General features: G+C 35.5%; 1 protein-coding gene across 2 annotated transcripts in view; it reads right to left on the reverse strand.

Annotated features, from left to right (window-relative positions):
- Positions 1-15,284, reverse strand: part of HOOK1 (hook microtubule tethering protein 1) — a 65,178-nt gene that overhangs the window by 24,597 nt on the left and 25,297 nt on the right. For both annotated transcript variants that reach the window (XM_046660869.1, XM_046660870.1), the window contains exons 9-12: positions 13,177-13,343; positions 6,873-7,013; positions 5,529-5,730; positions 4,866-4,976 (exon numbers count right to left, since the gene is read on the reverse strand). In XM_046660869.1, the coding sequence (XP_046516825.1) occupies positions 4,866-4,976; positions 5,529-5,730; positions 6,873-7,013; positions 13,177-13,343 (621 nt within the window). The remainder of the gene's footprint in view (positions 1-4,865; positions 4,977-5,528; positions 5,731-6,872; positions 7,014-13,176; positions 13,344-15,284) is intronic.

Here is a 15,284-nt window from a genome sequence, read left to right on the forward strand (position 1 = left end):
GGTCTCGTGTGTAAGAGATGCTGGAGACTTTCCACTGAAAGAAGTGATACGTAGCATCCTGGAAGTATGAATTTGTGGAAAAACAATATTTCTGAGGCTAGCATGCTAGGACTTCATCATTAGCTATTTTCTTTTAGAGCCTACAGCCAACGACAAATTCTATGCTCTGTACAAAAGGCTCACATTTAAATCATTTTCCCAGAACCTGAAAAGTGCTTTTGAATATAAAATCACATTTTAAATATTGTTATATTCCAAATTAGTAAACAAAACACTATTTAGACTATTATGTGGTTCAAATCAACCCAACAGTAAACTGGCAATTGTTTCCAAGGGTCCTTAGGCTCCAGTCCACAGATGCCCTAGGGATCTCTGAACACTATAAATTATAACCACATGTAGGCATGAGGACCTCTATAAATACCTACCTTCATAAATGCAATGCAAACATTAGAAAATTGCTAAAAACCAACTTTTCCAGAACTGTGAAAATTAACTAAAGGCCTGTAATGATCTGAGGAGCATTTGTTAAAGAAAATCTGCTAAATCTCAGAACAGTGAGCTTTTTGTACTTTCGACTTGTCTTACTACTACCAGTCCTCTCCCCGGCTCTGGAGCATCTTGAAAATCAGCAGAGTTTTGAACAGCAGCAGCATGGCGGCCACCTGAAGGGGCGAACTGGGTGTGGAACTCCTCCCTAAAAGCCCTGTCCTTGGAGAAATGTCATTATTCGACCTGTCTTGCAGAACCCCAGACAAGTCCCATACATAGGTTTTCCATTATTTGAGCTGACTTGGTGCTTGCTGTGCAGGAAAATCCCTATTCTCAAAAGCAGTCATCAGCAATTGTTATCACTACAGCTGCTGGAGGCTGTGATGCCAGTCGGGGCAAACAGGAACCTGGCCAAAAACTTACAAGGAAGATCTAAGAAACAAGATATCTGTAGCGGGCTTTGAAAAGCTCTGACATATGCCTGGAGATCCAGGAAGCCAGCCACGTGCAGGGCTCCGTGTTCGCCAGAAAAGACCTGAGAGGGCCGCACGTCTCAGCTCTAGTGAACTCGAGGCCCTGTGCAAGCAGGGAATAAAGGCAAAGGCAGAGGTTTAAACTGCCTTTTCGAAAACACACACTGAGTCCTGTGGCAAAGACGGGGAGAGTTACTGGCTTAAGGCATCAGTGGAAATATCTGACTAATCATTAACTGACCTCAGTGGTAACTTAGCAGAGAATTCAGTGACTATACATTACAAAGAATGCAGACATTACAGAATTAGTCCAAAAAAGTCACTCAAAAAAATCAGAAACAATGACAAACCCTAAGGTTGAGGGAAATCTGATTACCAGAGTTGAAACATTATATTATTTTAAATATCATATTTTCAATAAAAATACAAAACACACAAAGAAACCAGGTAGTCCATACACAGGGAAGAAAAAAAACAATCAAGAGAAACACTTAATGAGGTGACCTAGTGGGTAGACATACCAGACAAAGGCTTAAAGTAGCTAAAACCTAAAAAAGCAGGAAAATCTCCCAATTCACTCTATGTGATGTCATCTTGACACCAAAACCAGACATGGCATCAAAAGAAAACTAGAAACCAATATCCTTATAATATACATGGAAAAATACTCAGGAAAATATTCACAACTGAAGCTAGTAACATATAGAAAGGATTATACACAATGACTAAGTGAAATTTACCTCCAGAATGCAACGTGCTTTAGTATCGAAAAATCAATGTAATACACCACATTAATATGATAAAAGACGAACACCATGTCACCTCATTGACCCAGAAAAAGCTTACGACAAAATCCAACACCTTTTCATAAGAGTATGCAAGAAACTAGGAATAAAAGGAAACTTCTTCAGCCTGATAGAGCGCATCTACAAACAAAACCCACAGCTAATAACACACATAATAGTGAAAGAATGTGTGCTTTCTCCCGAACATCAGAACCGAGAGAAGTATGTCCTCTTGTGTCACTCTGTTCAACACAGTGCTGGAGGTTCTAGCTAGGACAACTTGACAAGAAAAAGAAAAGGCATTCAGATTGCAAAGGAAGAAGTAAAACTACTTCTATTTGCAGATATCCTGATCTCACATACAGAAAATCCTGAAGAGTCCACTAAGTGGATTCTTAGGAGAAATATTAAGTGAATTCAGCAAAATTGCAAGAAACAAGATCAATGTACAAAAATCAATTGCAATTCTATACATTAGCAGTGAAAAATCCAAAAATAAAATGGAGAAAATAATTTCATTTATAACAACAACAAAATAAAACAAGAATAAACTTCTAAAAGGTGCAATTCTTGTACAATGAAAACCACAAAACGCTGTGTAAAGAAGCTAAAGACCCAAATAAATGGAATGCCATGCCACATTCATGGATCAGAAATTTAATATTATTAAAAGTGGCAATGTTTCCAAAGTGATCTATATATTCAGACAATCCCTATCAATATCTTGAGCTGGCTATTTTGCAGTAATTGACAATGTGATCCTGAGATTCATATGGAAATGATAGTGCCCAGAATAACGAAAATAACCTTTAAAAAAAGAACAAAGATGGAGAACGTATACTTCCCAATTTCAAAACTGACTGCAAAGCTACAGTAATGACAGTGGGGTACTAGCATAAAGCTAGACATACGGATCAAAGACAAAGAATTGAAAGTCCAGAAATAAACTCCTACATTTAAGGTCAAATGATAATGTTTTTACCTTTTTAAAAAAAATTAATAGGTCTTTTTGGCCATTTTAGGTTTGCAAAAAAATTGAGCATAAAGTGCACAGTTCCCATATACTCCCTCGTGCTCCTCCCACCTCCAGTTTTCCCTATTATTAACACCTTGCATTAGTGTGGTTACTTGCAAAAATTGATAAGCCCATACTGACACATGATTATTAACTAAAGGACATAGTTTACATTAGAGTTTACTGTTTGTAATTTACTTTTATGAGTTTTGACAAGTGTATAATCTATTCATCATTACAGTATCATGGTCAGTTGATTTTTAGAAGGGTATGAAGACAATTCAATGGGAGAAAGAACAGTCTTGTCAACAAATGGTGCTGGGACACCTGAACATCCACACACAAAAGAATGAAGTTAGACTCCTAGCTCACACCATATACAAAAATTAATTCAAAATTGATCACAGACTAAGTCTAAGAGCTAAAACTATAAAACCCCTAAAAGAAAGAAATCATACAACTTTATAACCTTAGGTTACTGAATGGTTTCACAGAAACATCACCAAAAAAGCAGAAACAACAAAAGAAAAACTAGATAACTCTGACTTCATCAAATGAAAAACTACTCTGCTGCAAACAATATCATCAAGAAAGTGAGAAGAAATCTCGAAGAATGGGAGAAAATATCTAAAAATTATCTATCTGACAAGGGGCTTGTAACCAGAATATATAAAGAACATTTACAACTCAATAATAAAAAAGCAAATAACCTAAATAAAACACAGGCAAAGGATTTGAGGAGACATTTCTCCAAGGAAGATACACAAACGGGCATAAGCACATGAAAAGATGCTCACATCATTAGTCATTAGGGAAATACAAATCAGAACCACAGTGATATACCACTTCATGCCAACTACGATAGCTAAAATTAAGAAGTAATAAGTGTTGGAGGGGCCACCCCATGGCTGAGTGGTTAAGTTCGCGTGCTCCGCTTTGGTGGCCCAGGGTTTCACTGGTTCGGATCCTTGGCACAGACACGGCACCCCTCATCAGGCCATGCTGAGGCAGCGTCCCACATGACACAACCAGAGGGACCTACAACTAGAATGTACAACTATGTACTGGGGGGCTTTGGGGAGAAGAGGAAAAACAAAAGAGGAAGATTGGCAACAGATGTCAGCTCAGGGCCAATCTTTAAAAAAAAGAAAAAAAGTATAAAGGAATAGGTGAAATTAATTAAAAAAAAAAGTGTTGGCAAGGATGCAGAAACTGGAACCATTATAAATTGCTGGTGAGGATTAAAAAAATGGTTCATCCACTAGAAAACAGGCTGGTGGTTCTTTAAAAGGTTACATAGTTACCACATGACTCAGCGATACCATTCCTAGGTATACACTCAAGAAATGGAAGCACATATCCACACAAAAACTTGTACATAAAGGTTCACAGACACACTATTTAATATGCAAAAAGTGGAAACAGCCCAAATGTCCACAAACTGATGAACAAATGAATAAAATGTTGTAGACCCACACAACGGAGTGTTATTCAGCAATAAAAAGGAAGTGCTGATACATGCTACAACATGGATGAACCCTGAAAGTAGTATACTAAACGAAGAAAGACAGTCACAAAATCCACAAAGGGATGAGTATAGATTCTGGGTAGACTAGGCAAACCTATAGAGAAAGCAAGGAGAGTAACGGGTGTGAAGGCTGGAGGAGGGGGTGACTAGAACGCACACTAACTGCTAATGGACATGGGTCTCCTTTGGGGGTGACGAGTGTTCTAAAATCTGACTGTGGTGACGGTCACACAACTCTGTGAACATACTAAAAAATACGGTATACAAATTAAAATTACGGTATGTATGTTAAAAAAACGCATATATGGTCCTTGCTCTCAAGGAGTTGACAACTAGAGTCGGAGAGCATGCACTGAGACGTGAGACCTTGGCTCCAGGACTCCACGTTCCTTTGCGAAGGGAACTAACAAAACTGCATGAAGGATTTTCATGAGACTCCCTGTTACACCATCAAGTTCAATTTGGAGAAAGAAAAAGAACTGGCTGACATCAGTTTTATTCTTAGAACAACAAAGACAGGATTAAAAAGTAAAAGAAGACAGACAGATACTCATAAGTATATTTAAAATTACCTCTTTTTCCTTAAGCAAAGCTTCATGTTTTTCTTCAAGCCGCTTCATTTCAAATGCCAGCGTGTCTGCCCTTTTGGATTCAGAGGAAAGTTTACTGTGAAGATCTTGAACCTTTTGTCACAAACAAAAGTAAAAAAAAAGAGTATATAATATTGGCAGTTTTTCAGAGTTCAAAAAATGAGAAACTGGAAATAAAATTTATAGTAGGATTATATTTTAATTCTAAATATTTGTAGAAACAGCATATAGATAAAAAGAATTAACATAAATTTAAAATACCCAAAGTATAATTTAGCCAAAAAAAAAATCAGCCTTCTACTCTAACATTTATCTAGGTTGTATGATAAACAGCAAAACAGAATATTTTAGGTTATAGCTCCTTTCTTGAGCCATTTATCACTAGATATCAGAAGTGCTAATAACAATGAAATGTCCAAAAAAACACAAGCTCAGAAGCCAATAAAAATGTAAAAGACCTAGATAACTCACACTGAATGATCAATCCTTGAACTAAACTTCCAGATAGAAGAAACTTATCACAAGTTCACAGCTGACCACAGTCAATGTTTTTTCACTTATACATCATTCTTAAAGTATCAAATGGAAGATCAAAGTTGAGCTCTTTGGATTTCACTGGTTAAAAACTTCAGATTACGTCCTTACCTGTCTCTTGTATGTCTCTAACTGTGTGCGGGCTGCATTTGCCTTCTTCAACTCTTCTTCTAAGCTGACGGTATTATGCATATACATCATGTTTGTTTCCTGTAAAGTTTTCACCTGCTTTCGAAGGTCATTCAGATCTTGTAGCTTCTGACGATAAACCTCTACTGTTGACTCCAGCTTACTTGCTTTATCAGAGGTAGCTCTATGATAATAAAGGCTAAATATTACTGCGGAAAAACTGGTAAAAGCACATAATTTTATCCTGGCAGTAAAATGAGTCTTTCAAGTAAACTATCAATTGGTTAATAAACTATCAATTAGCTAAATAAAAATGAGAGAGAAAAAAGAAATCATAAACTTTGTGAGAATTTTGGAAACAGACTCAGGCCTAAAACTGTCTAAGATTCAACCTTTTTGCTATAAAGCCATCAAAATAAAAATGCTTCAAATTTGGCATACTAAATTATCAAACTGTTTTATGCATCAGCAAAATGTATGAAAAAGAATGGTTTTATAAATACAACTGGACAATTCTGAGCTACGCTGCACCTTGAGGGCCAATCGTGCTTTGTGCATAACACTCAGGGCAGTTTTGTTCTAAGTATCTGAAATACTTAGGAAGTTGACAACTTACAATTCGCCTGGCAAAACACTTCCCTTTAGCGCTGTGCCTACCTGACCAACCAGGCCAGAGAAAAAATAATAACAAACCAGATCACTTCAATATCACATGCAGGTTCACATTAGTGGTTATAAAGATTTTTATTTCAGATGGACATTAAAAACTGTGAGACAAAATAGCTAATCAAGAAAATTTAACCAAAAATATAAAAAACATGTAGACAATCTGTTGGCTTGAGTAACATTTCATTGGCAAAAGGTAAATATAAATTTTATATTGTCAAAGACAATCAGAGAACCCTGGGATAATCCTGAAATAAATGCTAAGATTCTCATCTATATTTACCTATATTTTATAAAATGCCAAAATATGGATTGTGAGAATACATTTCCTTATATAAAAATTTCACACGATATACTTAATGAGTACAAGAGGTCAAGCTAAATGTATCTAAAAGAAACTCAGCTTACAAAATTTTAAGAAAAGGTATCATTTGGAGTTTATAGGTTCTAATATGAAATGTCATAACAAGAATCAAACACTATCCTTAAACTGCAATTACTCTTAACAAGCACAAAAGAAGTACAGACTAGGGGCCTGATAAAGACAGATCAATATTCGAAACATACAGATAACTCTAAGAATCCCTGATGAAAATATGCAATAGTGAAAGACTAAGTAATAACTCAGAAGTGATAGAATTATATTTAGCCAGGCCATACCGAAGAACGTCTATTTCATCTTTCAGGGCTCTTGTTTCCTCAGCAAGACTAGTCAATTCATCATTCCTATGCTGAAATTCAATTAGTTGCTTTTCAAGTTCTTCACAGTGAACACGGTAATCATCTTTTGCAGCTTCAAGCCTTGCACAAGGAAAATGAGTATTTATAATGTAATTTCCATCATTTTTTTCTTACTGAGACAGGAACTTAGCAAGACTTACTTCTAAGTTTGCTTGTTTGCTTTTTATTCCATATTCAAAAGAAGACAGAGTAAAGGAATAAGATACCTTCCGGCTGTCGGTTTTGAAACAGACTTTAGAAGTAAGCAATGTTCTGAATTTTCATGTTCACTTCTGAACATTGTGCTTGGTTATCTCTAGTTCAAACAAGAATTTTAATTTCAAGAGATGAAGAGTAAATGTATAAATAGATCTTAAAATTATTCAACAATATACATAGCATGTAAAGTGGTAAAACAGTAACCCTACACAGACTATGATAAATTAAGGATGAATACTTCAAACTGCACAGCAACAAAAAATTAAAATGACAAGAGAGTGATTAAAATGAAATATTAAATTATTTTATCAACCCAAAAAAATGAAAGAGGGGAAGAAAAAGGAACAAAAGTATAGACACGACAAATGAAAAACAGCAAACTGATAGACCTAAACACAATCATCTCAAAAACTACATAAAAGGCAAACGGACACACCAATCAAAAAGGCAGAAACTATCAGATTGGATAAAAAAGTATATGCCAATTAGAAAAGACATTTTAAATATAATGTCACATATGTTAAAAGTAAAAAGATGAAAAAATAATACCATGCAAACAGTAAGAAGCTGGTTGCTTATATTAATGTTAAAAAACACATAAACTTTAAGTCACAAAGTATTACCAAAGATAGAGAAATATTTCATAATTATAAAAATCAGTTCATCAGAAAGACATATCATAAATGTGTATATACCTAAAAACAGAGTTTTAAAATACATGAAGCAAAAACTGACAGAATCAAAGGTAGAAATCCACAAACCCACTGGTGAAATTTTTAACACCCGTCTCCCTATAAATGATAGAACTAAACAAAAATAGTAAAAATATAGAAGAGATCTGAATAACACTGTTAACCAATTTGATATAATTGACATTTATAGAAGGTCAGTCAAAAATCACAGAACACACATTCTTTGCAAGTACACATGGAACACTCACCACAATAAAATATATGATGAACAATAAAATTGGTATTAATAAATATTAAGAGACTGAAATCTCATGGACTACCTTCCTAGCCACAAGGAAATTAAATTAGAAATTGGTCACAAAAAAAAGTCTACAAATGCCTTAAATATTTGGAATTTAAACAACACATTTCTAAATAGCCCATGAGTCAAGTAAGAAATCACAAGGGAAATTAGAAAATATTTCAAAGTGAATAATCACAGAAAGACAACCAACAAAATTTTGGAACCACAGCTAAACCAGTGCTTAGAGGGAAATTTACACTTTTAAAGATTTATATTAGAAATGAAGGCAGGCTTAAAATCAGTCATCTAAGTATCAACCTTGATAGAGTAGGTAAAGAAGAGCAAATTAAATCCAAAGTAAGTAAAAGGAAAGAAAGAAAGAACAGAGACCTAAAACTAACAATACAGAAAGCTAATAGAGGGTGTTTGAAAAGATTAATAAAATTGATGAACCCCTAGCAAGAGTGATTAACAAAATGAGAGAAAATACAAATTACTAATATCAGGAATGAAAAAGGAAATATCAATACAGCTCCTACAGTCACTAAAGGGATAATAAAAAGAATATTATGAACAACTTTATGCCAATAAATTCAACAACTTAAATGAAAGAAACATATACCTTGAAAAAAACAACTTATCAAACTGACACAAGATGAAATAGAAAATCTGAAAAGCCCATGACCATTAAAGAAATCACATTTGTCATTAAAAGCCCTTTCACAAAGAAAACCACAGGTCCAGAGTGTTTTGATAAATTCTATCAAACATTTAAGGAAGAAATAATATCATTCTTACATAAACTCTTTCAGAAAACAGAAGAGGAGAGAATACTTCCCAATTATTCTATGAGACTAGCAGAACTCTGATAAAACCTGAAAGACATTACAAGAGAAAAAAGTTACAGACCAATACCTATTATGCAGACAGTCACAAAATTCTTTCAACACAGCAAAACGAATCCAGTCATATGTATACAGGATAATAAAGTATAACCAAAGCAGACTGTCGTTGGAATAGAAGATTTTTTAACACACAAAAATTAATAGATCACATTAAAAGAATGAAAAAGAAAAACCACACTCTTTTTAAGATGCAGAAAAATCATTTGACAAAAATCAACACCAATTAATAATAAAAACTCTGAGCAAGCCAGAAATAAAAAGGAACACCTTAATCTGATAAAAAGCACATTAGAAAACGCTACAGCTGGCTTCATCCTCGATGGCACTTCACTGGACACTTTCCCCTCGAGGACCTGAAACAAAGCCAGAGGCCTGCTCCTGCTCAAGCAGAAGTAAACGCAAGAAGGAAATAACAGAGAAGACACAAAGCTCTGTCACCAGACTCCATGACTGCAGATTCCTTAGGATTTTCTAAGCAAAGAGACTACTACAATCAATCAGTGAATTAAGAAACTTCGCAAGACACAAAAGTTTCAAAATACATGATACAAGATAAAAGTTTCAATATACAAAAATCAACTGTAATCTGCACATTAGCAGCAATTTTTTAGAATAATTTTTTAATTGCATTTGTAACAGCATCAAAAATATAAAATACTCGGGAATAAGGTTAACAAAAGACACAAGATTTCTATGTTGGAAACAAGACAACATTGCTGAGAGAAATTAAGATTTAAATAAATGAAGATACCATATTTGTAGACAGAAATTCTTAATATACTTAAGATTATATACAAATATATACAATCCAAATCATAATCACAAAAGTTGCTTTCTTCCTTACAAAACTGACTAGCTGATGCTTAATTTTACGTAAAAATGCAAAAGACTTAAAAGAGGCAAAACAAAATTTGCAAAGGAAGAACACAGTTGGAATACTCACAGTACCTGATTTTAGATGACTCACTCTGGAGCTGTGGCAATCAAGGCCGTGTCATATAGGCATAAAGACAGACAGACTGACCGAGGGAAAAGAACTGAGAGTCCAGAGTGACCCACACTTTAGGTTGTATCATTTTTCACAAAGGTGCCAAAGGAATTTGATGGAGCAAGATAAAGATCTTTTCAATCAATGATATTAGAACAACTAGATACTGATGTGGAAAATAAAAATAAGGCTTGACTCCCACATCTCACACTATCTTCAAAAAATCAATCAAAGACGGACCATAGACCTAAGTGTAAAAGATATAACTATGAAAGTTCTAGAAGAAAATAGTAGAGCGTATCTTCATGACACAGAAGTAGACAAAGATTTCTTGGACAGTACACAAAAAGCACTAATCTTAAAATACTGATAAATCAGACTTCACCTAAGTTAAGAACTTTTATTCTTTGAAAGACGCCATTTATAAAATAAAAAGGCAAGCCAAATAGGCTAAATGCGAAGAGACAATTCAGAAAGTAAGATATATTGCCAAGAAGCAGATGAAAAGGGGCTTTGCCACATCATTAGTTGTCAGGAAAATGCAACTTAAAGCCACAATTAGGGGCCGGCCCCGTGGCCAAGTGGTTAAGTTCGCACGTTTGGCTTCGGCAGCCCAGGGTTTCACTGGTTCAGATCCTGGGTGTGGACAGGGCACTGCTCATCAGGCCACGGTGAGGCAGTGTCCCACATGCCACAACTAGGAGGACCCACAACTAATAATATTACAACTATGTACTGGGGGGGTTCGGGAGAAAAAGCAGAAAGAAAAAAAAAAAAGAAGATTGGCAATAGTTGTTAGCTCAGGTGCCAATCTTTAAAAACACAACCCACAATGAGATACTTGTACACGTTCCCTGGAAAAGCTAAAATTAAGAAGACTGATGCGACCAAACTGTCTGACACAGGCAGAGCAACTAGAGCAACTTGCTCCAGCAGCACACGCCAGTGGGAACACAAAAAGGTAGGGCCACTCAGGAAAATAGCTTGCTGTATCTTTTCAAATCAAATCTAGACCTACAGTATAACTCCGCAATACTACTCTATGTATTTGCCAATGGGAAATGAAAAAATATGTTCACAAAAAATCTTATATTCCAGTGTTCATACCAGCTTTATGTATAAACATAGCCAAAATCTGGAAACCCAAATGTCCGTCTAAAGGAAAATGGATAAACAAAATGTGGTATAATGTGGAATAATTCCATACAATGGAATATTATTCAGTAATAAAAAGGAATGAATTACTAACATATTCAACAACATGGCTAAGTCTCACAAAAATGCGAGCAAACGAGGCCAATCACCAAAGAGTTCGTTCTGCCTGGTCCAACCCACGTGAAGCTCTAGATCAGAGAAAACAAATCTATGGTCAAAAGAATCAGAAGAGCAACGAGCCTCTGGGAGGCGTGGTTGACGGGGAAGGGGCATAAGGGAACTTCATGCAGTGACAGAAATGACCTATCAAATGACAAAAGTGTGAGTGACACAAATGCATGCATTTGTTAAAACACACCAAACTGTCCTCAGTAGTTCATTTCACAACACGTAAATGTTACCTTGTGAAAAAAAGAACTGTAAACATACTGAAGTCTAGTATTAGCTGCTGTTTACAGATGCATGGATAAGCAATTCTTAAATTACTTTCTGTGTGTTTTGGGATTGAGTAACTGAGAAAACATACTGAGGAAAATGGAAACCAGTTCTCTTACTAATGGAGAAGGGAGTTAGAATATAGAAATGGAGAAGATCAGAATGAACCCTGAAGTCACTGGACTAAAATGAAAGATGTCTATATGAACTCACTGTTCATAAATGCAGACATAAAAATAAATGCAGATGTGTATAGACAAGTGTGTGATCATGGGTATGTATGAACTTGTGCAAGTGCATTTCCTATCTCTGTGCACCAACGTGGCCTAGAAGCAATGATAGAAAAATTCATCTGGAGCATGGATCTCTAAGTAACATTCTTCACTAAAAGGAATCAGAACTCTTTGGAGAAATGGCTGATTCCAGAAGTGGGAAAGGAAAAGGACAAAATGAGTCTGGAACATTTTCTTGTGCCAGAAAGTAAGAAAATGCTCAAAGAAGGATAGCAACATGTTGAAAGGACACAAGAGGCCATCTGAAAGGCTTCCCGATGGTCAAATCTGGGATAATTTCAGCATCAAAATAAATGATTATAGTAACAGATTTAGAGTCTATTGAATAAGAATCCATCTAAAATGCAATATATAATCCTGGATTACATTCTGAACCAGGAAAAAAAAATAGCCATAAAGGACAGTGAGACAACTGATGGAATTTGAATGTGATCTCTGGATTAGACAATAAAATTGTATCAAAGACAAATTCTCTAACTTTGGTCATTATGCTGTGCTCTGTAAGAGAATGCCCTTTCTCTCAGGAAATACATATGGAAGTATACAGGGATGAAGAGGCATGTCTGCAACTTACTATCAAATGGTTCAGAAAAAAACTTGTATACCTATGTATATAAATAGAGACATGCTAAAGCAAATGGAGAAAACTGTAAAACAACTGCTGAATATGAGTGAAAGGTATAAAGGAGTTCCTCGTACTTCTCTTGCAACTTTTTTTTCATAAATTTGAAATTATATCAAAAAAAAGGAACAACAACAAAAATACATACATTACAATCAGAGCACCTGCTCTCAAGGCCTCAATAGTGCAAGGCTCAGTAGCAGGCACACAAAACACAATGAATGTTTAGGAAAGGTAAGATGCACACTTTTTTTTAAAAGAAGAAATAACAAAAGTTAAAAGTATCTCTTTAGCTTAAGATTTACAATTTTTCCATTTATTATCAGGTTCCCTCTCCTCTGTAAGAGGAAACCCCTCATTCTCTCCAGGTTTTAGCAATCACTCTAAACTCCTGGTAGACATGCCTCTGGCCTTCATTTGGCCCTTAGCACATGCTATTTTGAACTGTTCTGTTTTTGTGTATGTATCCCACTTGCCTAACTGGAGTGTGAGCCCTGTGAGGGCAGGAGACACTTATACCAACTGACATTTTCAGTAGTTTAATCAGTGTCCTACACAAGTTTTATAATGCTTAGTGATTGTTGATATTATAATTTTTTAGCTACCAGTTTAATAGACAACTCGACAGAATGATTTCTACTAAAAATATTACCTGAAGTTTTCTTCCTGTAATTGTTCTAGTTGTAACTGTGCATGAAAATACTTTTTTGCAACCATTGTATTTGGATCATCAAAAGATCCATCCAGCTGGTCAAGTTTTTCATTCATCATCTCATTCTCAGAAACTAGTGAATTTTTTTCATCTTGAAGTGCAGTCACCTAAAAACAAACAAACAAACATAAGCTTCAATAGTGAAAATAGAGTCCAAAGTTCTGGATTTTCATTCTGACTAAGCCTAACAGCTTGGTCAATCAGATTAGGGAATTTCTAAGGATGCTTTCAACTCTGGAATTCTGGTTCTAGGAGGTTTGGGTCAAACACAAGAAATAAAATTAATTTGACTCATACAGAGAAAACAGTTAACACATATAAGGAGAATATCTTCAACTGTCATGCTTTGGTTCTAGGAAGAAAACGTTTCTAAGTCTCTAAAATTGGATGCACCAATCAACCTCAAAAAATTAATTTGTTCCTCTTTAAGGTATGAATTTATCTTTAGGATGCTGTTACCTAGTAAACCAAAACACAAACATATATGCACAAAGTTATCATTTTAGGTTGATAGTGGAAAATTATCAGTTACACATCACATCTTCTGGGGGCAGGCATGTTCTTTGACTAATGAATCAAGAACAAAAAGCTGAACTGACTCCATTTGCACACTGAGAACGTGTGCTTATGATTTAAAATGGATAAAAATACGTAACTTTAGAATTCCATCAATATCAGTACCTGATACACTTTTTATTTTACTTAAATGTTTATGTAACAAGCATGATTTGCTTCCTTGGTTCTACTTTGTTCCACTTAAACACATCTTTAAAAATTTATAGCTGAGGCTGTGACCTTGTATAAGACCAGAAGTTTACATGTGATTTTATTAAGATTAGTTTGAAAAAAAGCTGACCTATCACGACTTCCAACATATTACTGCACAAGTTTGCTATTTTTATTTTCAATAGGTGTGATTAACTCAGTCCAATTGTGGGAAGGAGACTACATATTGACATACTGAGCTAATAATAGGAAATTAAAATTGCCTGATTGCCTTCAGTACCGTACAGGCAAGTTACAGACATTGTCCTCCAAACGAGAAACACAAACAAAGACTGGGAAACTTCTTCAGGCAGAGGATAGGAGGAAACAATTTCTCTTTCTAAATTCAATGCCTTGTCATATAAGCAGTTTAGTGACTACTACTGTGTCGTACAATCCTAAGTGACTAAGATACAAAAAAGAATGAGAGTCTGTGCCCTTGAGATCCTTACAGTAAAAAAGTAAACAATGATAGGAGAGAAAATGTTGAAGGTACTTTGAAGGAAGCAGACTACAGGATCGAGGTGGGGCACAGAGAAAGGAGTATCTCATTCTAGATTGAAGGGCGGAGCTGTCATAAAAAGACTGGCAGAGGAGAAACAATACCCTTTCTGTTCAAAACTGGGTAGGAATCCTCTAAAGAAAGCAGAAGAGCAAAGGCAAATTTAGTTTTCAACACCTGGTGAGTCCTCGTTCTTATCCATGTTTCACATTGTGGTTCCAGAGCCACAGACATGGGGGAGGGGCATTAAACATGCACATTCCTTGGACTCGCCCCAGATCTATGACCTAGAATGTCCAAGGGTGGTTCTAAATGCCTCCTTTAACAAGCTCCCACAGTGATATGTTCTTTAGGGTCACTCTGTGCCTGCCTCTGTCCCTCTCTTTCTATTTCTGTTTTACTCTCTCTTCTCTGTCTCTCTCTGAGCTATTTAAAAGAAAAAGTTCAAAAAGCTAAAAAACCTAATAAAAGCTCAAAAACAAGACTCATTTTCTCACATCACCCAGATTTAACTTCAGAATTTTTATCATATTTATTTTTATATTATTTATTTTAAATAAAAAAAATAAAATCTAAACTTCTATAGCTGGAGTCCTCTTTATCACATTGTGTTCAGTCCCACATGATTCTTGGGCATATTAAGGTTTGAAAATCACAGCTTCAGAATATGAACGTATCCGTACAATGCTGGGCAGGAGTATGTTTTCTCTAACATAATAAGCAAGAACAGGCCACTGCACCACGGGAAGTGACGGGGCGCCACCTGCTGCCAGGTGTCAGG

This window comes from Equus quagga, chromosome 5 (assembly GCF_021613505.1).
Source record: "Equus quagga isolate Etosha38 chromosome 5, UCLA_HA_Equagga_1.0, whole genome shotgun sequence".
NCBI lineage: Eukaryota > Metazoa > Chordata > Mammalia > Perissodactyla > Equidae > Equus > Equus quagga.